The 27,828-nt window shown below is 42.7% G+C and overlaps 1 protein-coding gene across 3 annotated transcripts; it reads left to right on the top strand.

The window, feature by feature from the left end:
- Positions 1 to 1,893: 1,893 nt before the first annotated feature.
- On the top strand, positions 1,894 to 26,816 carry DUSP14 (dual specificity phosphatase 14). 3 transcript variants are annotated; one of them, XM_086686702.1, is made up of 3 exons: positions 1,894 to 2,032; positions 23,991 to 24,079; positions 25,480 to 26,816. In XM_086686702.1, exon 3 carries the CDS (start codon positions 25,570 to 25,572, stop codon positions 26,164 to 26,166), a length of 597 nt encoding a protein of 198 aa, XP_086542828.1. In that variant the 5' UTR covers positions 1,894 to 2,032; positions 23,991 to 24,079; positions 25,480 to 25,569; the 3' UTR covers positions 26,167 to 26,816. The 3 variants fall into 3 exon arrangements, with proteins under 3 accessions (XP_086542828.1, XP_086542829.1, XP_086542830.1); XM_086686703.1 differs by lacking the exon at positions 1,894 to 2,032 and adding an exon at positions 3,618 to 3,707; XM_086686704.1 differs by lacking the exon at positions 1,894 to 2,032 and adding an exon at positions 15,101 to 15,119.
- Positions 26,817 to 27,828: the final 1,012 nt, after the last annotated feature.

Below are 27,828 nucleotides of genomic sequence, written 5' to 3'. Positions count from 1 at the left end.
ACTAAACCACCCAGGGGCCCCTCAAATTGCATTTTTGTAGAGGCATACTCACACATTCTGTAAAAACATAAAGCACCTCCCTGCCCACAGGCATATACAGTCACTAAATGGTTTTACTGACTTTAGCACTTCTTCCTACTTTTCCTTAATCTCTAGATCTTTACACATACATCACATTGAACACTATTTTAGCCCTCCTCCTTCCTTTTTACTGATGAGGATATGATTCTTTAAGGTAGACTTAGTTCCTATAATCCATGAAAATGCCCAGCTCCTTGTCGCTAACTAGAGCTGTACTGGAAACCTGCCTTCGGTGTAACAAACAAGCTTGAATCTGAAGAGGGATGTATCTATTTGTGTTGCTGAGTCATTGAATTGACTGAAGGGGGGGGGGGGGGGGGCGGAGACACCAGTAAAGCGGCATACAATCGTTTCTATTAGAGATTTTGCTATTTTGGTGTTCGCATGTCAAAATAAGTCACTAGATGAATTGATGTTGGAGAAGTTTAGTGCTCGGAAGATGCCTTTCCCAGGCAAGATTTGAACTCCTAGTGTTTTCATCCTGAATCAGATTCTGGTTTGTTCTCTTGCAGAAAGATTAATTTTGCCTAACTTTAAAGTTTTAATTCTTTTTTATGAAGGCAAAAATAAACAAAATCTCTCCATTGCAGGCCTTTTTAGCTCCCCTAAGATTATCACTAAAATGCCTTCGTGTTGTATTTTTGTCTGGGAAACAGAACTTTTAGACATTCCTGCACCCACGGGATGACGCTGAATCCAGTCAGAGATCAGAAAGAGCATGAAAAAGCCTCAGCTTTTGGTTGAAGATGCCGGGGAGACGTAAACCCAAAGCGCGTTTTTTCTTTTCTTTTTTCTTTTTCTTTTTTTTTTTTTTTTTACTTCCCTCCCCAACCCCTCCCCCCAAGGCTAGGACTACTCGTTTGTTCAGCAGTTCTGATGCCAACGATTTACAACGGTGAGGAGCTGGGTCTGGTGAGTAAAGGGCTGGCTGGGCGTGGTCAGGACCCTTAGGTGTATGACTCACTGCGGAGCTTTGAGGAAGTCCTTCATACCTCCCCTCACCTGCCGGGGCAGGTTGGGCTGAAAAAGTCCGTTTGCATCTACTCATGTTACAGACGAACAAACCTAAGTTTAAAAAGACCCTCACAGTGACACAGCAGATAAGCCCTCAGCGAATCCATGTGTTGAGCCAGGTATCGGACGCCTTATGGCTCTACCTTGGGAGGCACGGGTTGTGGATCTGGTGTTTTGAGACTCCGACCGCACCTGCGGTGTCTGGCGGTGGGTTGCCGGTCTCGGGACTCAAATCTGTAGCTACTTTCGAGTCTCGGACAAAACAGTCTCCCAGAGTTACTAGAAACTGTACCTGCCCAAGCAAAATTCACCCAACAGTTGCCATTTATTTTCCCTTCACTCTTTGGTCCCAACTCCTGGGCGCTCTCGTGCTGGATACAAAGTGGGGGTGGGGTGAGAGGCGGTGATTAGTCACTTACTGCAGTCTTCACACCTTTTATATTTGTATTGTTGTCCTTAACTCTCTCGCATCCAGAAGGTATCCCAGTACACCACCCCTGCGCCCCCGCCCCCCAGACCCGGTTTGCAGGTAGACGCTGAAGTGGCGACAATAGGGGTCTTATGTTGTGAAACACTTGAGACCACAGAGGACGCCTGACACCTGAACAGAGGGGCCTCCAGGCGAGCGGAGGGGCGCGCCCCGCAGCTCCGCTCGGCGGCGGACGGCGCAGTGCGCACGCGCGCCGCCCGCCGCTCAGCGCGTCCCCCGCCGGCTTCCCCCCCGCAGCGCGCCTCTTGCGCCGAGGCCCCTCCCCCGCCCCAAACGCCCCCCCCCCCGCCCCCTTCCCGGGAGAGGGCGGCGGGGCGCAGGGAGCGTGCGCGCGGCCCGCCCCGGGCGCGGGCGGAGGGGAGAAGGAGGGGCGCGCGCGGCGGGCAGCCCGCAGAAGCCGGGAGCCGCGCAGGAGAACGGAGCGCCAGCCGCCGCCCGGCCGAGCGGGTAGGGGGCCGCGGGCCGGGCAGGGGACGGGGCCGGGGGCGGGCGGACTTGAGGCTAACGCGGCTCCAGGGGGCTGGCAGGACCCGGCGGCCGGAGCCCCGCGCGACCCTAGTCTCTGGAAACTTTGTGTCGGTGCCCACACCTGCCCCCCCGGCGGTTCTCGCATCCTTTGGGCGACCGGGAGCGGTGAGGCCCGGGGCCCTCCGCAGCGCCCCCTCCTCGCCGGATCTGGGCGCGCGCCCCCGGCCGCTCCCCGGTGCGGCCGACGCCCCGGCCCCGCGTACCGGCCCTAGGGCTTTTTTCGCCAGCATCCTGTCGGCCCCCCTTCCCTCCTTCTCCTCCTCCTTCCTGACCCTCTGCTCTCCGGCTGCGCCATGGTCTCTCCACCTCCTCACCCGCCGTCAGCATCCACCCGCTCTGAGCCACTGGAGCCGTCGGTGGCTTTTTGCATCTTCCATAGGTTTCTGGTGCATTGATAGGAGCAACTTGACTTTCAGCAATGCCAAGTACTCAACTTGAGCGTTCTCTGCGGTGGTAGATTGGGGTGCACCGTGCTAACGTGTCTTTTCGTTTCTCCTAAGTACCCTCGCTTCAAAGCGAAGTTGAGTTGTTTGTGTGCGAGAGGAGTCGCCTGCTGGAGCTGCCTTAAGTGGATTGTATAACTATATTTTATTTAGGTGGATGTTGCCAATGGTACCAGCCAGTGTTATGGTAACTGGGCATCCCAGAGGCACAAATGCAATTCTACAGTGTAGGGAATTTTTTTTTTTTTTTTAACTACCTTGTACTTTTCATCCAGCAGGACCTCAAGGCATTAGGCATGTGTTATCTAGCTGTTCATTGTAGTTTTATAGGAGAGGTAGGTAGAGAGCATTACCATCCCGTTTTACAGATGTAAAAACGGAGGCAAAGAACCAAATCCTGATTCTCTACTGATCTTAAAGGAATGTGGACCAAGAAACTTAACCCTGAGTTTCCTGGAATTCCTAGTCCATAAGGCCACACAGAAGTATAATGGAATGTTGGAACATCTTCCCTGAGATTGTATAGATCAATTAAAAAGTCAAAGAGGCGGGGACAGGCATCAGCAGCTCCTTGTGAGAGACTCAGCTCTGTCACGAAATTAAGTGATACTGGACAAGTCACAGCTGCTCCCTGCGTGTTTCCTGTTGTTTAAAATGAGGGAACAAAGGTGCTGTATTCTTTGCAAAGTTGTGTGAGTGTGTCTGGAAGTTCCACTCACTCCCTTGAGCTGCGTTTGGTGATTGTTAGTTGTTGTGGACTCATAAAGGTTCCCATTCTTGGGCTCCCTTTAGAAATGCAGGGAACGAGGTGCCCCCAGAATAAATAAGTGCCTCTTTTTCACTAGGGACACCTGAGAACTCATGTCAGGGACAGGCTGAGGCAGGGACCCCGACCTGGGTGGGAGGAGAGGGTTGCCGGCTGGAGGTAGGAAGGCACCCTGCACAGGCGGCTTGACACATGGGCCCTATTCCTGCCTCCAGCTCTGACTCATCTTCTGACGCTTGGGGGAGGAGAGGTAGTTGCTTGATATTTTTGGCTTTCCCCCATAAAACAGGAGACAGTTTCCTTCATTCCAAGTCTTTTTAACGTCAGCGTCAAACGTGTCTATGCTGAGTTCTCATCTGAAACCTTTCATATTGGTTGAATGCAGGTACGATTTCTGTAATATTCCTTAATAGAATGGCATAAATGTGTGTCTGTGTACATATATATGGATATATATATATGGATAAACTGGTCAGGTGTATAAACCCAGGAAATCTTTTAAAACTTTAGCATGAAAACTTTAGCATTTTTAAATGATGGTCTTTAGGGGAGGAATGTGTGTTTGGTGAATTCCTTTGCAACTGGGATTTTAAGGCAAGGTGGATTAAAAATGCTTTTTCCCACTATCACCAGAAATTCATTAATCATTCTCTGTGTAAAAATTAAAACTTCACAGATAAGGTTAAAGCCTTCTTCTGAGTATCGTTCCCAAAAGCAACTGCTGTGTGTTTCTTTATCGGTCTGTGTGTATCCTCTTAGACTTTTCTAAGCATTTTTATGTCTGTTTGCACAAAGTGATTTTTTAATTGAAATGAATTATTATAAAATTATCCAGTCCTGTTCGTAGAGAATTGGTTTCTGTCTAGAATAGGTAGCATGTGTTTTAAGTTCAGCTGGTTGTAAAGGCTTATTTATTATTTCTGTAGCATGGTAGTATTTCTCAGGACGATGGGCAAATGGCCCCTTCTTAAACAACCTCAAAACAGTTAAATCATTAAGATCCTAGGTATTACTCTCGGTTGAAATGAAAATTTTTCCCATTAAAAAAGTATCTTGGAATACTAGTGTATTCATCTTTTCTTTGCTTATAAGGAAGCATAAAAGGGAGTGGAAGGCGGTGGGGGGTGGGGTAGGCGGAGGGGTGTTGCTAAAGCAACAGCACCTGGGTATAAACTTACAGAGCGAACATTTAAGGTAGTAGCTTTAGTTATTTATGAAAGCTTCACTGGGAGACAAAAGGAAGTGTTAATGTGGGCACAGTTCAAATCAGTAGTTTCAGGAGATGGGTGAGTTCAAACAGAATTCCTATCAAGAGTTTATATGTTAGAGGACTTTTGCCATGCCAAAAGTAAAATCATTAAGTGCTGAATATTGGGGTAGCAGGCGAATAAGGTCCCTGACCTCATGAAACTGACAGGCCAAGAGTGACATTTAGAGAGGAAATGTTCTTTCCCCACATTGGCCAGAATTGTAATGGTTCTGAATTCCTGGACATCAATGTTTTATTTACTTAACTTTTTTATTGTGAATTATAACACAGAAAAAAATGTATAAAACGTAAATGGATAAGTTAATGAATTTTTTTAAGAACACAGAAGCATCGGGGCGCCTGGGTGGCTCAGTCGGTTGGGCGTCCGACTTCAGCTCAGGGCATGATCTCGCGGTCCGTGAGTTCGAGCCCCGCGTCGGGCTCTGTGCTGACAGCTCAGAGCCTGGAGCCTGTTTCAGATTCTGTGTCTCCCTCTCTCTGACCTTCCCCCGTTCATGCTGTCTCTCTCTGTCTCAAAAATAAATAAACGTTAAAAAAAAATTAAAAAAAACAACAACACAGAAGCACCTTCCTCCTATAATTTCCCAGTGACAGCATCTCCCCTCACCTCACCTCAGAGGTAACCTAGCCTTTTTGTAGAAATCACTTCCTTTCTTGTCTGTCATTTTCATCCCCTAAATATTAATATCTAAACAAGTTACAGTTTTCCTGTTTTTACTTTTATGCAAATGGAATCAAAGTAGGTATTCTTTTAAGTATTTTTTGGGGGGAATCAACATTGTATACATGTATATATGTAAATATATATACCCACTCATAATTTTTTAAAATTCTTGTAGCATGGTGTTTCTTTTTATGATTCATTCACATTGTTACCTGTGACTGTGATTGGTGCATTTTTATATGAACATACCACAAGCTATTTATCCATCTGTTGGTGGATATCTGGGTTGTTTCTGGTCTAGGGCAGTTATGAACAGGGGTCACACGTGTGTGTATCTGCAGCTTTATTAGCTGATGCCTAATTTCCAAAATAGTTGGTACCAATTTACATTCCTCCAGTGGTGTCAGCCTTGAATTTATAATCTGCAGTATTTGTTGTTTAACCACAGTGTGTTTGGATAACCACAGTGTGAATGAATGAATGAATGTCACCTAGGTGGTCTGATCCCTGGCCCTTTGTGTACTAGTGTATTTATATATCCTTGTGTTTAATTGTATGGTTTGGACTGACATACCACCCAAAGGCCAGAGATGGTTTTTCTACTCTATTTAGTTGGCAAATACCCAAGAGAATCATTCCTTCATTTTTTTTTTTTTTTAATGTTTATTTATTTTTGAGACCATGCAAGAGACAGAGTGCAAGCAGGGGAGGGGCAGACAGAGGGAGACACAGAATCTGAAGCAGGCTCCAGGCTCAGAGCTGTCAGCCCAGAGCCCGACGCGGGGCTCGAACTCACCAACCATAAGATCATGACCTGAGCTGAAGTTGGATGCTTAACTGACTGAGTCACTCAGGTGCCCCCCCTTCTTTTTTTTTTTTTTTTAACAGATGTGTAGTTATAGGAAAATTTAAATATACAAAGTGTAGTATTAAAAATAAGTAGTTACCTAGAAGTCTTATTTTTTTAAACAATTTTTTTGGGGTTTATTATTTTTTTAGTAATCTCTACACACTCAATGTGAGGCTTGAACTTACAACCCCTAGATCAAGAGTTGAATCCTTTTCCAACTGAGCCAGCCAGGTATCCTGACTAGATGTCTTTGGGTGAATCCTACCTCTCAGGCCACTATATGCTGTGACTTGGTGACTTGAATTATGCTGGTGAATGCCTGCCATGTGCCCAGCCCTGAATGTGTAGACCAGCAGTGCTGGCTTTGGTGTGGATGGTTGCAGCAACCCAGGCCAGTCCTTGTTTAAGTATCCTCTAAGGACCCTCTGAGTATGCTTTGTGCATGTGCAGATCCTTTTAAAGGCATTGAGCAACAGACCAAGGCTCATGCTTCCTTGGCATTTCCAAAGGAACCACAGCTTCTTGGCTATGGGGTAAGTTTCTCTTTTACAATCTTTAAAATGTACTCCCCCCCATCTGCCTTGGTATACCATAGTAGAGGTAATTAAAACTGGATTTGAAATAGAGAATTTCTGCTTTTGAGTAGACAGTTGCCGGGTTAACTTCAATTGCTTGTGTTTGGTGTTGCTAGCTGGGTTTAAAGCTGGGGGTGGGGGGGAGCAGTGGCAGCGAGTGTGCTTGAGAGAGATCTGGGGGAGGGGAGCAAGGGGAAGGAAGGGAGAAAGAGAGGATAGGGAGAGAGATAAGGAGGTTATGTCAGGACAGTTATTAAATGATTAAATTCAGGTATTTTTTGAGTATCTATAGTGCCTAGTATTAACTGCTAACAGTTTGTTTCTGTCCTTAGAGTAGAATGTTCTACAGTTCTGTAGGTTTAGAAAATACCCTCAGGGATATCCTTTTTCTTAGTTGGAGGGATAAAGGATGAATAAATAGCCCAAGGAATGTGAGATTTGTAGTTCCTTTTTTATTCTGTAAGGCATCTTAGAAAATGGCTGTGTATGCTCCATTTTCTGGCTTTACATAAATCATGAGTACTTTTTTTACTTTTGTATTAAAGTTTTTATTCAGATTCTTTAAAATAATCATGATTATAAAAACTACTTAACTATAAATTAAAAAGTTTTAAAGGAAGGATCAAAAGTAGTGTCAGAGCTTCTTCATTTGAGTGATGGGGGTAGAAATCCTATTTGTGTTCTTTTGGTGTCCCTTTGGGCGGGCAGTGATTTGCGGAGGAGCTCTGTGTTCACCTGTTGCAGGGAAGGGGGTGGAGTGTGGGTGCTGAGGTCACGGCCATACTGGCTGCATAATGTCACTTCCACCCACAGCCCTCGCAGCTCACTTCGAATTCTTGCTCTTAGCACTGACAGAGAGTGACCTCCCGTCCAGTTTGGCCAGCTTTTCCCCCTGCCTTCTCAAAGTCTCAGTGGACAGAAAGGTCCTTTTGAAATTCACATGCAACTGGGGCGCCTGGGTGGCGCAGTCGGTTAAGCGTCCGACTTCAGCCAGGTCACGGTCTCGCGGTCCGTGAGTTCGAGCCCCGCGTCGGGCTCTGGGCTGATGGCTCAGAGCCTGGAGCCTGTTTCTGATTCTGTGTCTCCCTCTCTCTCTGCCCCTCCCCCGTTCATGCTCTGTCTCTCACTGTCCCAAAAATAAATAAATGTTGAAATTCACATGCAACTGCTGGTCTTAACTTCTGCCTTTGTCTCAGAATAGTTTGAGCATCAAAGGCCTTAGGCGCAGCTCTTCTTGACTCTTTAGGTCTTTGAGTTTGTGGGTACACATGAGAAAATTCTTCCAGTAGAGCATGTTGCTTCTTTTGACTGGTAAACACTTAATGTGGCAGATAGAGAGCATGCCAAGCACCAAACTTCCTTGCTTGGAAGAGAGAGACTATGAGGTGAGCTTGCCTGAAGTTTTGAGAAAGTACTGATAAAAATAAAATCCAGTAGAGTACTGTCAGCATACAAGTTACATACAAATCTGAAATCAAAATTTATAATTAAGAATTTCACTAACTTAGCCATTGTGCCACTCTGGTATCCTTGCCAAGTTCTCTTACCAGATCAACTGTTAGTCTGGCTCCCATGTGAAGAGCAGGTGCAGGCCAGAGTCTGGAGGGGGTGGGGGGGGGGTGGGTTCGAGTTGACAACCATTTGTTACAATTAATTTTCTTCTATTCCAAATAATTTTTATTTTTAGAAATTGCAATCATACAGAAAATTACAAAGAACAAATTGGTCATACTTTCTCTCTTTTATTAAAAAAAGTGGGGTGAGGATTATAAAGTTGAAGCTTCCTTGGGCTCCTTCCCTTCCTTCTCCACTGAGACGGCCATCCCCCATGAATATGATAGGTTTCACTCCAACCCACTTGATTTATTTATATCTGCTTATTTAAAATTAAACTGCATTTTTCCTTTTTTTTAAAAAATTAATTAATTTATTTATTTATTTATTTTGAGAGAGAGAGAGGGAGATAGCGAGCACATGAGTGGGGAGGGCAGAGAGAGGGAGAGAGAATCCCAAGCAGGCTCTGCACTGTCAGCATAGAGCCCAAAGCAGGGCTCGAACCCACAAACTGTGAGATCATGACCTGAGCTGAAATCAAAGAGTCAGATGCTTAACTGATGGAGCCACCCAGGTGCCCCTAAAACAGTACAGTTTTAATGAATGTCAGAAGGACACAGAAATCTTCAATAGCCTTTAATTTGTACCATCACATATGTCATGTTTAGGGGACAGAACTTTCAGGGTTAGAAGTTGTATTTCATTTCACATGGTTCTTGCTAAAAACTGGAGAAGTATATTCAATGTTTGACAGAGTCTCAACTACCTGGTTTAAACTTTGAGCTAAAGAGAATCCAAAATATAAGTGAAATGCAACTTGTTTCATACTGGATTATGTCTTAAGTCCAAATAACTACTGTATTATTTTATTTGAATATAATTTTTAAAAATGTATATTTATGGAGTTTCTTGTTCCATTTATGCTCATACAAATTACAGTAAATTATGTTTCTCTTTCCACAATAGCTTAGTTTTATTTTAAATTCCTTTTACAAAGATACTTGCTAGAAATATAAATTCTCAGACCTTTTTATAAATTCTCAGACCTTTACCCCTAGAAATTCTGATTATTATGTCTGAGGTGGGGCCTCGGAACATGGATGGTAACCAGAAGCTCACATGCAGGAGTCCTTGGGACCACACTTTGAAAATATTCCTTTGCCATACTCTGATGACTTCATAACATAATTTCAGCCAAGCCTTTTCTGTAAAGGGCCAGGTAGTAAATATCCTAGGCCTGTGGGCCATACAGTTTCTGCCGCAACTGCTTAACTCACCTTTGTGGCAAGAAAGCAACCATAGTTAATACGTAACAAATGAATGCATCTGTGTTACAGTAAAACTTCATTCACAAACACTGTCATTTAGTTTCATATTGTTTTAATATGTCATGAGATACCGTTCTTTTGATTTTTTAGCATTCTTAGCTCATGGGCTGTACAAAAGCATGTGGCCGGCTAGACATGATCTGGCTGCCAGTTAGCCAACTCTTGATTTGAACAAGAGTAGAGTGAGGTTGCAAGGCCATTGCATTCTCTCATAGCATGTAAATAACAGTAATATAATCTAAAAAGATTTATATATATTGTCTTATTGTATTAGACAATTTTTTCAGGGGACAATTCAAGACAAGAGAATAACTTCAGGGTCCTCTGCCTTTGGACTTCCATTTAGCTAAAACTTGATTCCATGCAAATTGGTGCAGCCACTCTGGAAAACAGTGTGGAGGTTCCTCAAAAAATTAAAAATAGACCTACCCTATGACCCAGCAATAGCACTGCTAGGAATTTACCCAAGGGATACAGGAGTACTGATGCATAGGGGCGCTTGTACCCCAATGTTTATAGCAGCACTCTCAACAATAGCCAAATTATGGAAAGAGCCTAAATGTCCATCAACTGATGAATGGATAAAGAAATTGTGGTTTATATACACAATGGAATACTATGTGGCAATGAGAAAGAATGAAATATGGCCCTTTGTAGCAACGTGGATGGAACTGGAGAGTGTTATGCTAAGTGAAATAAGCCATACAGAGAAGGACAGATACCATATGTTTTCACTCTTATGTGGATCCTGAGAAACTTAACAGAAACCCATGGGGGAGGGGAAGGAAAAAAAAAAAGGTTAGAGTGGGAGAGAGCCAAAGCATAAGAGAGACTTAAAAACTGAGAACAAACTGAGGGTTGATGGGGGGTGGGAGTGAGGGGAGGGTGGGTGAGGGGTATTGAGTTCGGCACCTTTTGGGATGAGCACTGGGTGTTGTATGGAAACCAATTTGACAATAAATTTCATATATTGAAGAAAAAACATAAATAAAACTTGATTCCACCCTTTGCTGTAGGGAGACAGCCAGTTGTCCTCAGTGCAGTAGGCCTGTTATTCCCTACGCAGGGAAAGGGTATGGAGCTTCACGGGGTTCCTTCTTTCTAGTTAATTCAAGAGATTTACCTAGTTATCTTACTCTGCTCCAAAACTGTAGTGAGTAATTAATTTCTTTAATTTATAAAGAAAAACGGGAAATTAATTTATCAGTACTTTATAAATGAAGTTAATTTGCTATAATATCCCCCAAAATGTGGAATTGGGACATAGGTATGATAAAGAAATCCTTGTAGGGAGAAAATTGAAGCTCACTGATTGGGTTTTAAGGATGTTGTTACATCCAATAAGACATGGGAATAAAATGATCAAAGGGAGGTCAGCTATTCAATGTTGACCTCTTAGTTCTGTGAACTTCATGCTGATTTATAAATTCTTTTTTGTCTTCCTTAAAGTAATAATGAACTTTCAAGGACTGAGATCTTATTTATGAAAAAAAATCTGCATTTTTGAGATTTCATAGTCTTGCCTCTCAGAAGGTAGTAGACTGGCAGTTTTGAGGCACATTTATACTTATTTTGGGTTTAATTGCTGTTTATGCTTTTTTTTTTCTTTTTAAGTATTCTGCATGTTGATGTTCTGACTTATATAAATCAAAGTTCACTGCTTAACCAAGAATCTATGAGTCATATTTAATTTTTACCACTAACTCCTTGAAGATTTTATAGGCTTTGCCACAAATTGGTTGCTAGTTATCACCAAACAAATTTAAATATGATTGTGGATTTTGCAAGCATTTTCTTGGTTCAGGTTTATCAGATTTTTTCACACCCTAAGACTATCTCATACCACATAGCAGTTTAGGATTTTTTAGATTCATATCCAGATTATAGATAAAGCACAATCAGACTGGCCTTATGTTCCTTAATTTTGCAGTTTTTATTTTCTTCCCCAATGAAATGGGGACATTTTAGTAGTCTTTAGATCAGTTGACCTGTTGTGGTCAGATTGTATGACTAATCAACAGACAACTCATGGAAAAGGGGTTCTGGCCCCAGTGGGGTTACTACTTTTCTCTGTAGAGTCTGGCAAAGCCTCTTAACCTCCATTTACCTCTGATTCCTCATCTGGGAACCATGACAGCAGAAGGATACTGATCCATGTGAGGCTGATTGTGTTTATGTAGCTTAAACAAAACAGGCATTTGAGATTTTTCCAGCAAGTCCAGCGGGACAGACCAAGGCAGGTTGAAAGTGATGCTTCTCACACTTTACTGTGTATATAGATAAGCTGTTGAATCCCATTCCATAGGTCTGGGACGGGGCCCGAGATTATGCATTTCTGTTAAACTCCAGGTTGGCACTGCTGGGTTTTGGATCATACTTGTAGTGAGGGTTTGTAGAAAAGGGCTTATGTTGGGGCGCCTGGGTGGCGCAGTCGGTTAAGCGTCCGACTTCAGCCAGGTCACGATCTCACGGTCCGTGAGTTCGAGCCCCGCGTCGGGCTCTGGGCTGATGGCTCAGAGCCTGGAGCCTGTTTCCGATTCTGTGTCTCCCTCTCTCTCTGCCCCTTCCCCGTTCATGCTCTGTCTCTCTCTGTCCCAAAAATAAATAAACGTTGAAAAAAAAATTAAAAAAAAAAAAAAAAGAAAAGGGCTTATGTTCTCCATTTGGGATCTGAAAGTAAGAAGGCTCTTGAATAGCAAGAATGGCAGTATGTTTTAAATGGATTGGAGAAAAAGGATGATAGTATCATCTATGAGGCACCTCCCCAAGAAACAGCTTTCTTTTCCAGCCCCATCGACTGTTTTACTTTGCTTTGACCCCGTGCCTTCTCTGAATTGCCAAGGCACCCACTGTTTGCACTGCTCATTTGACTCACTTAATGTTAGTCAATCTTTTATTGTTATTCAACAGTTTTATATGTGTATCTTGTATCATCTCTTTAGGGTGATAAAATCCTAGCGCAGGGTGATGGCTTATATTACCTTTTTATCCCTGTTGTAGCTATTGCTGCATAGCACACCATTCCAAAACTCGGTGGTGTAAAAACAACCATTTTTTATGTTGCTCACAGATTCCTATAGGTCAGGAATTTGGACCTCATGTAGTGGGAACAACTTGTCTTTGCTCCATAATGTCTGGGGCCTCTAGTGGGATGTTCAAAGACTGTAGGTGACTCAGTGGCTGGGGGCTAGAGTCATCAATTTGTCTTTACTCACATATTTCATAGCTGATCCTGGCTATCAGCTGGGCCACTGGCTAGAAGACCTATGTATGACCTCTGCACGTGGTAACCCTGTTGAGCATAGCAGCTGGGTCCTAAGAGCAAGTCCCAAGACAACAAGGTAGAAGTGTGTGCCACGTTTATAATCTAGCTTCAGAAGGGTTATTCCTGCTGTACTCTTCAGGGTGAGTTGGTCACACAGTAAGAAGTTCAAGTGGGATGGGGGAGATATTGTCATTTGTGGCAAAGACATCTTGCCACAATCCTCACAACACTTAGAATAGTGTTGAACACATGACTTGAACTCAGTAAATACTGTTATGTGAATGAGTGACAAGTAATTTAAACACCTAAGTGGATGAAGACTAAATTAAAAGATTCAGTTCCAAATATGAACAGATTACCCCAGGATACCAAAAATAAGTATGTGTTCTCACTTTTTATAGTTATTGACAGTCTCTTCTCCATACACGGGAATAATCTCTGAGTGTGCAAGTGGGGGAGAGGGCAGAGGGAATACCAGAGAATTTTAAGCAGGCTCCATGCTCAGCACAGAGCTTGACATGGGGCTTGATCCCATGACCTTGGGATTATGACCTGAGCCAAGAAATCAAGAGTTGGGCGTTCAACTAACTGAGTCACTCAGGCGCCCCTGGAGCTAAACTTCATAAACCTGCTCTCTTCAGGTGGACTGCCCATGTCATTCTTTGGAGTGTGGTATATTCTCCATCCAGCAGCTGGTTACAGCCTTAAAATGATTGGACTTTTAGTTCTTGGGATGGTGGTCCACATGAGCACATTGAGATGGCCAGTCAGATCACTACACAGGCAGTTGCCGTACAGCACATTACATGTGCTCTGTGTGTCACACTGGGGCAATATCTGTGGCCAAACCAGAATGGTGTCTCTGTTGTTAGCTTTGTATGTATTATGGATATTTATCCTCATTCCAGCACACCTTCCTATCAGTTAATTTATGTAGTGGGAAAAGCAAAAACAACCCTTCCTCCAGAAGTAAGATGTTGAGGTGGTTTAGCCAAATTACTAAAGCTTGACAGATGAGCAAGAACAGATTGTGAGTATCTTTTATTTCAGTTATTATTTTTTTTTAATGTTTATATTTGAGAGACAGAGTGGGGAAGGGGAAGTGACAGGGAGACACAGAATCCGAAGGAGGTTCCAGGTTCCTTGCTGTCAGCACAGAGCCCGACGGGGGTATTGAACCCATGAACCGTGAGATCATGACCTGAGCCAAAGTCGAATGCTTAACTGACTGAGCCATCCAGGTGCCCCTCATTTTATTTTAATACAAATCTAACTCAGCATTTGTTTGAATTTTATTCTTAGTGTGCTATCAGAAGGGTTGAAAGATTGCTACATTATGATTTTTATTTGTAAGAGTATTTTAATTTTTCCCCCAATGGAACACATTTCCAATTTAATCATGAATATTAATGAGAAAAGTAACATTTATTTATTTATGGCAGTGGAGGCTAACATGCTTCTATTTTTAAAAGGGTGACTTTATCTAGTTCTTAAAAAACAAACAAAAAAAACCTTGAACATTTAACTGAAGGAGAAAATGTGATTACATACGCTTTTCAGGTATTAAAAAAATAACTCTGCAGGCCTCCAGTATATACTATGCCCTTCTGAAATTCCTAAAGTTAAAAATAATTTAGATCATTTAACACAGTCATTTCTAGCATCATTATGGCCATTTTCTGCTTATTCAATGTGAGAAGAGAGAAGGCAGTAGATACAATTTCAGTTTTTAATTGCTAATGCTAGTGGTTATTTGCTATGACTTAAAAAAAAAAAAAAAAAGAAGAAGAAGAAGAAGAAGGAAAACTAGCCCCTATGGCCTGGGGATGGATGCTCTGAGTAGATTGTGACTCCAGGTAGCTCCAGGTATGGATACCCAGTGCTAACTCCAGGCTGGTGCCCCAGGAGTTCTCCAGTGCAGGGAGCTATCAGGTGTTAATAGCTTATGCACTGAGATTACAGGCCACCTGGACAGACGCTAATTCTGCATTTTGCTTAGCACTTTAGTGCTTTGATGGTTATTATTCAGACCAGCAAGACGTTTCTTGTAACTTGTAAACAAAAAAGTACCTCTCTGAGGTTGGCTTAGGACAGCTCCTCCTTTTTGTCTTGCATCACACACCTCCCCCACCCCCGTTCCCCTTGCCAGGAAAGCATTTTTTCCCTCCAAGAAGTAAATGCAGCGCCAGAGCAACTTGGAAGAACTGAGTTGAACACCATGGACAGCGACATGGCCATTCCTTGGCGAGCTCTCTGGTCATCTCAGAGACAAGTGTGCTGCAGGGGGAGTGGTATGTTCACTCAGTACCTTGCAGTCTTTGATCCCTCAACCATGGCTCAGTCTCTTACTCCGCTAATAGATGCCCTTCCTCTGTCTTCCAGTACACATTTACTAAGTTGATTTTGACAAAGCTGTGATGGAGTACACATGTATCCTTCATGATCAGACTCTCCTGAGCTTGGCGCTGACACTAGGGCTTCTTGTTGTGGAGCTGCTCCTTGGTGAGGTCCCTCTGCTGTCAGGGAGCTTTCTGTGTCCTGACAGCTACCTGGGTCTGCAGCAGTATGTCCCTCTTCTGGGCGATAGGAGAAACTGGAGTAGCTCAGCCCATCTGGGCATTTCTGTAAGTAGCACTTACACACATTCTTCGTAGGCAGATCCAAGACCCTTTGGACGCACTGAAGGCGTCGGCTGGTGGTGTTGGGAGTGCTGTAAGGCAGGTGCTGAGCCACTCCCCACAGTCTCACAGAAAGGCGGTGTGTGGGCTTGAGCTAGGAGCCCGGAACCTTGGTTCTCTTCCTGGTTCTGTTATGTATCTTCTCTAAGTTGAAATCATCTCACGCTTTCTGAACCTTCTATTTTCTGATCTGTAAAACGGGTCAGGAGTGTTTGTCAGAGGAGCATCAGTTATATTTGTGCCCTCTGAGTGCTCTTTGGCAGACGTTGTTTTTCTAAACCTTGGACCTAGCTTTAGCATTTTATGCAGGTTTGTTGGCACAAGACTGACTAGCAGCAGCAGGGAGGGAGCATCATGTCTGTCTCACTTGGATTCTGCCCTGAGGACTCACAATCTGTTGTCTCTGCAGTACCAAGTGGCTTAGCACTGCCCAACAAAGGAGAGTTAACAGAGTAAGTTAGGCTTCCAGGCCACCCATTACTTATCCTTGATGAAAAGACCAGCAAGTCTGGAACCCTTTCCTCAGGAGGGCAAGTGACTTCCCAAACAGAATGATGATTTGGGAGACCATAAGACTGAGTCACTATTAATTAGACAGTAATCAAGTAACCTGGTTGGAAATTTGATTAGCATCTTCCAGATTTTCCACATTCAGGAAGGGAGTGATCACCAGCAGTTTGAGAGCCTAATTCTGTGTTTGTTACTGCAGTGACTTTGCTTTTTAAATCACTAGGATCGTGCCAGGGAAAAACTTGGAAGTGGCACGAGACTGTGTTCTGCGGCAGGACAGGATGTTCTCATAAAAGTTCTGCCCATTTCCATTTACAACTAACACACACATCTGTACACATTTCCTTATGCAACTATTTCTTGTTTCTCTTCAGGATGTGATCTCACCTATACACTTCATGTATGCTGCCATCAGAAGGGGTCCCCAAGAAAGTTGTAACCTTGGGTGGGGCAGGACCCTTCAGACAAGGGCTCTTTCTGGGGAGGGACTTAGGATCTCTGTGTTCCAGCACTCTGAGTGCCCCAGTCTTGAAGCAGGGAATCTGGGTGGCTCACTCCAGCATTGACCTCTACAGGATGACCTCTACAGGATGTGTCCTCTGACTGGCAGCATCACCTACAAAATGCCAGTTACTGAGTTCCAGCTCCACTCTGGAACTACTGAAGTGGAAACTCTTGGGGTGTGGTTCAGCAGTCTGTGTTTTAACAAGATTCTGATGCATGTTAAAGTTTGAGAACCACTCCATTATGAAGCTATAACTTTTATTATTTTTTTTATTGAGGTATAATTGATATATAACATTTCAGGTGTACAACATAACGATTTTAAAAAAATGTTTTTAAGTTTATTTTCAGAGAGACAGAGACAGCATGAGCAGGGGAGGGCAGAGTAAGGGGGGGGGGGGGGGGGAGAGAATCCCAAGCAGGCTCCACACTGTCAGTGCAGAGCCCTGTGTGGGGCTCGAACTCATGAACTGTGAGATCATGACCTGAGCTGAAATTAAGAGTCGGATGCTTAACTGACTGAACCACCCAGGTGCCCCCAACATAATGTGATATTTCTTTTTTTTCAAGTTATTAAAAAAAATTTTTTTTAATGTTTATTCATTTTTGGAGACAGAGACAGAGTATGAGTGGGGGAGGGGCAGATAGAGAGGGGCACACAGAATCTGAAGCAGGCTCCAGGCTCTGAGTTGTCAGCACTGAGCCTGACCTGGGGCTCAAACTCACAGACCTCGAGATCATAACCTGAGCTGAAGTTAGACGCTTAACCAAGCCATCTAGGCACCCCTGATTTGATATTTCTATTAGTATAAAATGATGATCACAATAAGTTTAGTTAATATGCATCACTATACATAGTTATAAGTTTTTTGTGTGTGATGAGAATTTTAAGGATTTACTCTTAGCAACTGTCAAATATGCTATACAGTATTATTAATTTGTACATTACATCCCCATGATTTATTTACACCTGGAAGTGTATCTTTAAACGCCCTTCACCCATCTAGTGCCCCTTCCCCCCACTTCTGGCAATGATCAGTCTGCTTTCTGTATCTGTGAGCTCCAGTTTTTGTTTTCTTTTTTGATTCCACATACAACTGATACAGTATTTGTCTTTTTCTGACTTATTTCACTTAGCAAATCTCCCTCAAGATGTGTTCATGTTATCTCAAATGTAAGATTTTCCTTATGGCTGAGTAATATTCCACTGTGTATTTATACCACATTTTCTTTGTCTCTTCAATCTGTCAGTGGATCTTCAGGTTGTTTCTGTGTCTTGGCAATGAACATGGGGGTGCGTATGTTTTTTCAAGTGAGTGTTTTCATTTTCTTAGATAAATACCTGGAAGTGGACTGCTGGATCATATGGTACTCCTCTTTTCTTTTTTTTTTTTTTTTAAGTAACCTCTACCCCCAATGAGGGGCTCAAACTCATGACCCCAAGATCAAGAGTCACATGCTCTGGGGCGCCTGGTTGCCTCAGTTGGTTGAACGTCTGACTTTGGCTCAGGTCACAATCTCACGGCTTGTGGGTTCGAGCCCTGCGTTGGGCTTTGTGCTAACAGCTCAGAGCCTGGAGCCTGCTTCGGATTCTGTGTCTTCCTCTCTCTCTGCCCCTCCCCTGCTTGTGCTCTGTCTCTCAAAAATTAATAAACATACAAAAATTTTTTAAAAAAAGAGTCACATGCTCTACCGACTGAACCAGCCAGCTGCCCCTGGGAGTTGTATTTTTAATTTCTTGAGGTGCCTCCATACTGTTTTCCATGGTGGCTGCACCAGTTTCCATTCTCACCAACAGTGTCCACAGGTTCCTTTTTCTCCACATTCTTGCTAACACCTGTTGTTTCTTGTCTTTTTGATAATAGTCATTCTAACTATAACTATGAGATATCTAATGATACCTCATTGTGATATATCACATTGTTTTACAGATGTTGAACCATCCATGCATCCCTGGGGAACGAATCCCACTTGATTGTGATGTATTGTTGTTTTAATGTATTGAATTTAGTTTGTTGATACTTTGTTGAGGATTTTTGTATTATGTTCATTAGGGATATTGGCCTGTAATTTTCTTGTGATGTCCTTGTCTGGTTTTAGTATCAACATAATCCTGACCTTGTAAAATGAGTTTGGAAGTGTTCCTTCCTTTTGTATGTTTTGGAAGAGTTTGAGAAGAGTGGTATTAATTCTTAAATGTTTGGTAGAATTCACCAGTGAAGCTCTGTGGTCCTGGACTTTTGTTTGTTGGAAAGTTTTTGATTACTGATTCAATCTCCTTCCTAGTTACTGGTCCATTCATATTTTCTACTTCTTCATGATTCATTCTTGGCAGGTTGTATGTTTCTAGGAATTTGTCCATTTAAGTTGTCCAGTTTGTTGGGATATAATTATAATAGTCTCTTATGATCTTTGGTATTTCTATGGTATCAGTCATAACTTCTTGCATTTCTGATTTTATTAATTTGAGTCCTCTTTTTTTCTTAGCCTAGTTGAAGGCTTGTAATTTTATTATCCTTTTAAAGAACGAGCTTTCAGTTTTCATTGATCTTTTCTGTTGTCTTTTTATCAACGTTTATTTATTTTTGGGACAGAGAGAGACAGAGCATGAACGGGGGAGGAGCAGAGAGAGAGGGAGACACAGAATCAGAAACAGGCTCCAGGCTCTGAGCCATCAGCCCAGAGCCCGATGCGGGGCTCGAACTCCCGGACCGCGAGATCGTGACCTGGCTGAAGTCGGACGCTCAACCGACTGCGCCACCCAGGCGCCCCACTGTTGTCTTTTTAGTCTCTATTTTTTTTAGTCTCATTTATTTTCGCTTTGACCTTTGTTATTTCCCTCCTTCTACTAATTTTGGACTTTTTTTAAAATCTAGTTCCTCGAGGTGTAAAGTTAGATTTTTTTTGAGAGCTCTCTTGATTTTTGATGTAGGTATTTGTCATTATGAACTTCCTTCTCAGAACTGCTTTTGCTGTATTCCATAAGTTTTGGTATGCTAGATTTCCATTTTCATTTGTCTCAAGGTAGTTTTTTATTTTTCATGACCCATTAGTTCAGTAGCATGTTGTTTAATCTCCACATATTTATTAATTTTATAGTGTTCTTCCTGTAATTGATTTCTAGTTTCATACCATTGTGGTCAGAAAAGATGCTAGATATCACTTCAGTCTTCTTTTATTAAGACTTGTTTTATGGCCTAATGTATAATCCATCCTGGAGAATGTTCCATGTGCTCTTGATAATATGTTTTCTCTTGCTTTTGGGTTTAAGTCCATCTGGTCTAAGGTGTTGTTTAAGGCCAATGTTTCCTTATTGATTTTTGAACTGGATGATCTATCCATTATTGAAAGTGGGGTGTTAAAGTCCCCTACTACTATTATATTGCTGTCTATTTCTTCCTTTGGGTTTATTAATATTGTTTTGTATCCTTAGGTGTCCCTATGTTAGGTACATAACTACTTTTCATGTTTTTAAAAAGTAATCTCTAAGCCCAACATGGGGCTTGAACTCAAAACCCTGAGTTCAAGCATACTCCGACAGAGTCCGCCAGGCACCCCTGTATCATTATGTCATGCCCTTCTTGTCTCTTATTACAGCCTTTGTTTTAAAGTGTTTTTTGTCTGATGTAAATATAGTTATCCCAGCCTCCTTTTGGTTTCCATTTACATGTAATGTCTTTTTCTGTCCCTTCAGTTTCAGTATGCTTGTGTCCTTACATCTGAAGTCAGTCTTTTGTAGGCAACATGAGTCTTTTTTCATTCAGCCATTTTATCTTTTGATTGAAGAATTTAGTTCATTTATATCTAATTACTGACAGGTACATACTTATTGCCATTATTGTTAATTGTTTCCTGGCTGTTTGTAAATTCTGTTACTTTTGTCTTTGTGATTTGATGATTTTGTGGTATGCTTAGATTCCTTTACCTTTTGTGTACCTATTATAGGCTTTTGTTTTGTGGCTACCATGTGGCTTATTTATAACAACTTACAAGAGTCTGTCTTAAGCTGATAACAACTTAAGTTTGAATACATGCTAAAGCTCTATGGTTTTACTCCCTCCCCCCCCCCCACTTTATATATACATTTTTTCCATTCTATATTTTTGATGTCACATTTTACATCTTTTTTTTTTTTTTTAAAGTTTATTTATTTTTGAGACAGAGAGAGACAGAGCATGAACGGGGGAAGGTCAGAGAGAGAGGGAGACACAGAATCCGAAGCAGGCTCCAGGCTCCGAGCTGTCAGCACAGAGCCCGACGCGGGGCTCGAACTCACGGACCATGAGATCATGACCTGAGCCGAAGTCGGACGCTTAACCGACTGAGCCACCCAGGCGCCCCAACATTTTACATCTTTTTATCTTGTATATCCCTTAACTAATTATTGTATTTACAATTTTATTACTTTTGTTTTTTTAACCTTTATACTAGCTTGTGATTAATCTACCACCTTTACATTGTTATTCTAAATTTTACTATATTTACCTTCACCAGTGAGATTTATACTTTTACGTGTTTTCCCATTACTTTCTTTTTGGCTTAAAGAAGTCCTTTAATATTTCTTGCAAGGCTAGTTTAGTGGTGATGAACTCCTTCCTTTGCTTTTGCTTGTCTGGAAAACTCTCTCCTTTACTTCTGAATGACAGCTTTGCTGGGTATTCTTGGAAGTTTTTTTTTTTTTACTGCCCTGAATATGTTGTGCCACACCCCTCTGGCCTGCAAAGTTTCTGCTAAAAAATCTGATACTCTTGGGGGGGGGGTTCCCTTTTATGTAGCAAGTTGTCTTACTGCTTTTATTCTCTCCTTGTCTTTTAACATTCAACAGCTTGATTATAATTTATCTTAGTGTGAGTCCCTTTAGGTTCTTCTTTGGAATTCTCTGAGCTTCCTCAGTCTGGATATCTGTTTCCTTCTCCAGCCAGGTTAGGGAAGCTTTCAGCCATCATTTCTCCAAATACATTTTGTGTTACTTTCTCTATAATGTGAATGTTGGTCCACTTGATGTTGTCCCATAAGTATCTTAAGCTGTCTTCACTTTTCTCATTCTTTTGCTGCTTTGATTGTGTCATACGGGTCTCCTGTTGAAACCCTCTAATACATTTCTAGTATATTTTCCAGTTCAGTTAGTGTGTTCTTCAGTGCTATGATTTCTATTTGGTACTTTCTTATATCATCTATCTGTTGAAGCTCTGTGTTCACTCTTCTCTCAAGTTTAGTGAGCATCTTTGTGACTCTTATTTTGAAGTCTTTATTAGGTAAATCACTTCAATCTCGTTTCCTGAGATTTTATCTTGTTCTTTCATTTGGAACATATTCCTGTTTCTTTATTTTCCTCAACTCTGTGTTGATTTCTATGCATTAGATAGCCACCTCTCCCAGTCTTGAAGGAGTGGCCTCGTGCAGGAGATAAACCTGATTGTTCAATACTGCCTTAGTTTTGGTTTTCTCTCAAACCTTTGTGATTGTCCAAGCAGCCTATTTATTTTTAGTGGCTCCTAGTAGTTGGCCATGTGACAGGTCATGTTCTAAAGGGGAGGATCTCAGTCAGCAGCTTTTAACATACGCAGATATACATAATAATCCTGTGGGACTGCAAAAGTTGTCTGTCCCACTGGCCAGCCAAGCCCCCTGGGCAGCAGTCACAAAAATCAGGGCACCAGACAGGTGCCCCCCTGGGCAGCAGTCACAAAAATCAGGGCACCAGACAGGTATACAAGTTCCTTTCCAGGAGATACTGGAGACCTAGAGTGGGGCAGAGGGAAAGCACAGAGACGGTATCCCCTGGCCTCCACCAGAGGCTCAAGCTCCAGAACAAGCAATAGCCTTTTTCACAGAAAGGCAGAGGGTATGTTTCAGTTGGCTGTCTGTGCAGTGCCCTGGGGGTAGCCAGCTGAAGTCTCTTCAGTTCCAACAATCTCATGGGGTGCAGAGGCGCAAGCCCTGCTGACCACCAGAGCTGGCAGGCAGTGAGTGGGTCCCCTGGTGGCAGCCACCAAAACCAGGACACCAGATACATGTCTGGGCACTTAACAGTTAATCCCAAGTTCCTCGCTGGGAGAGGAGGGAGAGGATGACAATGGATGCTTATTACATCCATGTGTGTTTAATTAGAAGCCTGCCCCTCAAGCCGCATGCTATAACTATTTTTAAAGCTTTTCAAAAATGTTAAATAGGAACATGTCAGATGATCCAGCCCTTCTAGTCCTAGGTATTTAACCAAGAGAAAGGAAGGCATACCTCCACAGATACCTATATATGAATGTTTTACACCATTTTATACATCAGCTTTGCTTGTAATAGCCTCAAGCTACAAACAACCCAGTTTCCATCAGTAAGTGAATAAACCATCTATACCATGGAATACTACTCAGCACTAAAAAGGAATGAACTGTTGATACATGCAACAACACAGAGGAATGTCAGACTATGCCGAGTGAGAAAGCCAGGCCAAACAAAAAAACCTATATTATCATTCTGTTTTATAAACATCTAGGAAATGTAAAAATAATGACAGAAAACATCAGTGGTTGCTTGGGAATGGGGCTAGAGGGTGAGGGAGGAATGAATTATAAAGGAGCGTGAGGAAATTTGGAGGTGGTGATGGATCAAATTATGTTGAGATCATGGTGTGTCGAATATACACAGAATTCAAAACTCATTGGCGCCTGAGTGGCTCGGTCAGTTAAGCATCTGACTCTTGATTTCGGCTCAGGTCATGATCTCAGAGTCAAGGGATCAAGATCCATGCTGAGTGTGGATCCTGCTTGGGATGCTCTCCCTCCTTCTCTCCCTCCCCTGCACACATTCTCTCTTCCTCTCTCCAAAAATAAAAAAGAATTCAAAAATTGAAAACTCCTCAAATTGTACACTTGGTCAAGTTGTGTATCAACTTGTATGTCAGTCATACCTCAACAGAGCTGTGGAAAAAGTTAAATGTGATGGTTACCTGGGAAAAGCAGAGGGACAGGTAGGGGAGGAACCCATTTTTAACAATGCTTGTTGGTGGTCATCATACTGTTACATAAACAAAAAACTAAGATGTCCAATTTGGAAGAGAGAATGAGATTTCCGATGCTGTCCGCAGCACCAGCACCTCCTGCAGGTAGCATTTGTGAAGCTGGCCCCCTGCGCCTGGCTTAGCTGAGGGCACGTGGAAGAGACTCTAGCTTGTTCTGCCTCTCTTCTGGGCCCATTGAGCAGTGCCTTACATTTCCTTTCAAAAAACTTGTTATGGCCCAAACTGCACTTAATGTTTGTCACACCGTGGGTTACATGTCATTCACAAAAAGCTGAGACTTAGATTGATACTTCCAAACTGGCACATCCTTTAAATGCACATCTAGATATATTTAGCGTGCTTTCCACTCCCTAGATTTGTTCCAGTCAAACCCAATTTAGTAGTAAAAACCCAGGAGGAATTCTTTTGAACTTCCTGATTGGCTACATTGTTGCCTCTTTGTCTTTCTGCAGATCTGATTTGTATCCACTGTGATCAACACTCTGAATTAGGACTTTCCAGATCCTGACCCAGGACTGCAGAGTAACCAGATTCCTCACAAGTGAGTGGCTCCAGCACCACTTCTGTACGTGGAACTGAAAGTGTTCTTATTCACCTGAAATCACTTTAGGTGCCCCTACCCTACCCTGGGTGGGGATGAACACACTTCCCAGTGGGCCCAGACTATAAAGCAGTGTGAGAAAGTGATGTGTCTTGAAATCTCAGGAAACCAATATTTTCCATTTCTTTTGTTACTGGTTTACTCTATGGGCATTATATAATATTAAAGTCTTTTATGTCAAATACTCTACTAATTTAAATGTAGATTTTCAAATATCAAACTACATTTTAATTTCAACACGCATCTGAAGCCAGTGGGATTCATCTTGCTGCTGAGAATTGTCTGCGGAAGGTGACGTTCTCATTTAACCACACCCAGGGTCAGGTCAGCCGAAATTGCTCATGAACTTAGACTAATGTATTTTTTTAAATTATGTAACTCATCTAAGTAATCTCTATACCCAACTTGGGGGGTCCAACTCACAACCCTGAGATCAAGAGTTGCATGCTCTGCTAAGAGCACGCAAGCTAGGGAGGGGCAGAGAGATGGGGACAGAGGATCCAAAGCAGACTCTGCTTTGATAGCAGTGACCCTGATGTGGGGCCCAAACTCTCGGAATGTGAGATCATGACCCCTGCTGAAGTCGGGCGCTTAACTGAGACACCCAGGTGGCCCGAGACTATTGTATTTTTGAGATCATGGCCTTCAAAGTGCCTTGGGTTATTCCCATGGAGACACCACAGCACAAGTTACTATTTAGCTATTTTGTTTTTTAAATAAGGAAGGGCTGAGGTGACCAAATGTCCTGGCTTTTCTGGAACTCATTGTGAATTCAGTATCTTTTTAGTTCATAAAGGCAGTTCCTTTAATATATTACCTAATGTGATCATTTTTATACCTTTATAAGATTGCTATGTCTAGAACTAGGTTTAGGAAGATAATAGCAATCATAGCAGCATAAGTAGGCAAGAAGTGTATGAAAGAACATGGCTACAGGAGTGATCAGAATTTCTCGTTTCTTCCTAATTACCAAGGAACACCACTCCCTTCAGTTCGAGCAAGGCCCTGCAGGATTGCTGTTCAGGAACCAGTTGGGCATGTTTCTGAGTTTAGACTATTTCTAAAATAGAATGACTATTTCCATTTAGTGCCTCTTTTTTTTTTTTTTTTTTTTTTTTTAATAGAATCACCAGAGAGCTGAGTTTTAACCTTGATTTTAGGCTACTTTTCCTGTTAATCAATAGGAAATGATTTGTCTACATCCTTGAAAGAATGGAGTCTATTATAGAAAATGACCACTTCTAATCCTTTCACCTTCCCATTCCACAAAACTATAGAAGGCCATGATGAATCAAGAATCGATAGCATTTAAAGTACTGACAGATACCTGTGTTTTGCAGGAAGGACACTGATTTTGGATTCCTTGGTGGAGGAACACAAAACCCTCTGGTCTTGCTGCCAACGATGCAAGTGTGATTGCTGGCATCTTCATGGGCTCCAGAGGTCACAGCACGCTCCCACGGACTCTCATGGCCCCTCGGATGATTTCTGAGGGAGACATAGGAGGCATCGCTCAAATTACCTCCTCTCTCTTCCTGGGCAGAGGCAGTGTGGCCTCCAACCGGCACCTCCTCCAAGCTCGTGGCATCACCTGCATCGTTAATGCTACCATTGAGATCCCCAATTTCAACTGGCCCCAATTTGAATATGTTAAAGTGCCTCTGGCTGACATGCCCCATGCCCCCATTGGACTGTACTTTGACACTGTGGCCGACAAGATCCACAGTGTGAGCAGGAAGCATGGGGCCACGTTGGTGCACTGTGCCGCGGGGGTGAGCCGCTCGGCCACTCTCTGCATCGCTTACCTGATGAAATTCCACAGTGTGTGCCTGCTGGAGGCGTACAACTGGGTGAAAGCCCGTAGGCCTGTCATCAGGCCCAACGTAGGTTTCTGGAGGCAGTTGATAGACTACGAGCGCCAGCTCTTTGGGAAGTCGACAGTTAAAATGGTACAGACACCTTATGGCATAGTTCCAGACGTTTATGAGAAAGAGTCCCGACACCTGATGCCTTACTGGGGGATATAATGCCACCAAAGCCTGCATCAGCAGCCCCTTGAGCAGTACCAGCATCTGCTACACACCGTCTGTTCCCCTCTTCACCTTTCTTTTCAAATGGTTGACTCCTGGCTCTCCCTGAAGTGTTTTTTACACTGGGTGTTCAGGTTTATTTTAAAAGATGGGGGGTGGGGGGGAGGAACATAAGGGGAATGCATACATTGCTAGTAACATTTTTAAAACTAACATTTTGGAATAGTGTTTATGAAAATCTTTAACTGGCTTTTAATCATTTTTAACAATTTGAACAGTTTAATAAACTGTTTGGTTCTGCTATATTCTGAATCCCATGCCTTTAGGCATCATGGCAGGTGCCAGAGGAGCTCAGTGCAAAAATCACTTTGGGTCCTGATTAACCCTTTAGAGACAAGCTTTGCCCAAGGCTGCTGACCACACAAATGCTTAGGGAAGATTGATACCAGCTTCAGTCTCTACTGGATTAGCCCTACTCTTTCCTTTCCTATTTAGTGACTCTGTAAGTTAAAAAACAAAAACAAACAAAAAAACCTTTGTTATCTAGTTGTTAAGTAATTATAATGAAATCTGCTGCAAACACCCTCTTGGAATCATTGTGCCCCAGGACTACATTAGCATTATTTTTAATAAATATATCTGCATAACCTATTAGAATTTTTACTAAGAACTCCAGGGTGTGTGTATGTGTGCGTTGATGCTGGAAGAAAGATGCTCTCCAGTAACTGCATTAAAATCCGGCTCCGGTGACAACTATGCCACTTAATTTTTTTTTTTTTTTCAACATTTATTTATTTTTGGGACAGAGAGAGAGACAGAGCATGAACGGGGGAGGGGCAGAGAGAGGGAGACACAGAATCGGAAACAGGCTCCAGGCTCCGAGCCATCAGCCCAGAGCCTGACGCGGGGCTCGAACTCACGGACCGCGAGATCGTGACCTGGCTGAAGTCGGACGCTTAACCGACTGCGCCACCCAGGCGCCCCAACTATGCCACTTAAAATAGACCTCTCGGCTGAACTGTGTCAACGTTTCACATCCTTGCAGATGGGCAGACGTTAATATCAGTCACAGTGCTAAAGCTGTGGAAAACAGCACAGAGTGTCCACTCTGATAAAAGATAGTTTTCGGATGTCTTTGGCAACTGGAGTGCACCAAAGCAGTGAGTCCTCCATCAAAGAAATTGTTTTTTAACAAAAGCTATGCCTTTGCTCCACACAAAATGTCCTAAACCAAACCTCCATAGAAGTGACCATCAAACAACAATGACTTCTTTTGTTGAAACTTGGAACCATGTCATCCAGTTCACTGCTCCTAATAAATATGACAGCATAACTCATCAGGGACTTGGGAGAAGTGTAATTAGTTCTTCCCTATTCCACACTCCTCACAAACTATTGGGAACCATCAGATTGCCCCTGCTCAGTCACAGTGCTGCTTTATCTTTCTTCATTTGCCACGTAGGTTGTAGCTTGCTTCTCTGTGGAATAATTTTCTAGGCTTTTGGCCCGTCTTGACAAGCCATAAATATGCCGGTGGTTACATATTTATATAAATTATATTTTCTAGATTTTTATCTGGTCCGTGGCAGTGGTTTCATCCAAATTCTACCTTGTTTCTTCCCAGTCATTCACTTTTATAAACATGTACTACAGTCTAAA

Source organism: Puma concolor, chromosome E1 (assembly GCF_028749965.1).
Source record: "Puma concolor isolate L17-30 chromosome E1, mPumCon1.1.hap2, whole genome shotgun sequence".
Taxonomy (NCBI): Eukaryota; Metazoa; Chordata; class Mammalia; order Carnivora; family Felidae; genus Puma; species Puma concolor.
The sequence above is the reverse complement of the archived record's forward strand: the minus strand, read 5'-3'. Positions and strand labels throughout refer to the sequence as shown.

Excerpts from the sequence above, each read along its gene's own strand:
- DUSP14 (XM_086686702.1), top strand. The coding sequence starts at position 25,570 with ATGGGCTCCAGAGGTCACAGCACGCTCCCACGGACTCTCATGGCCCCT.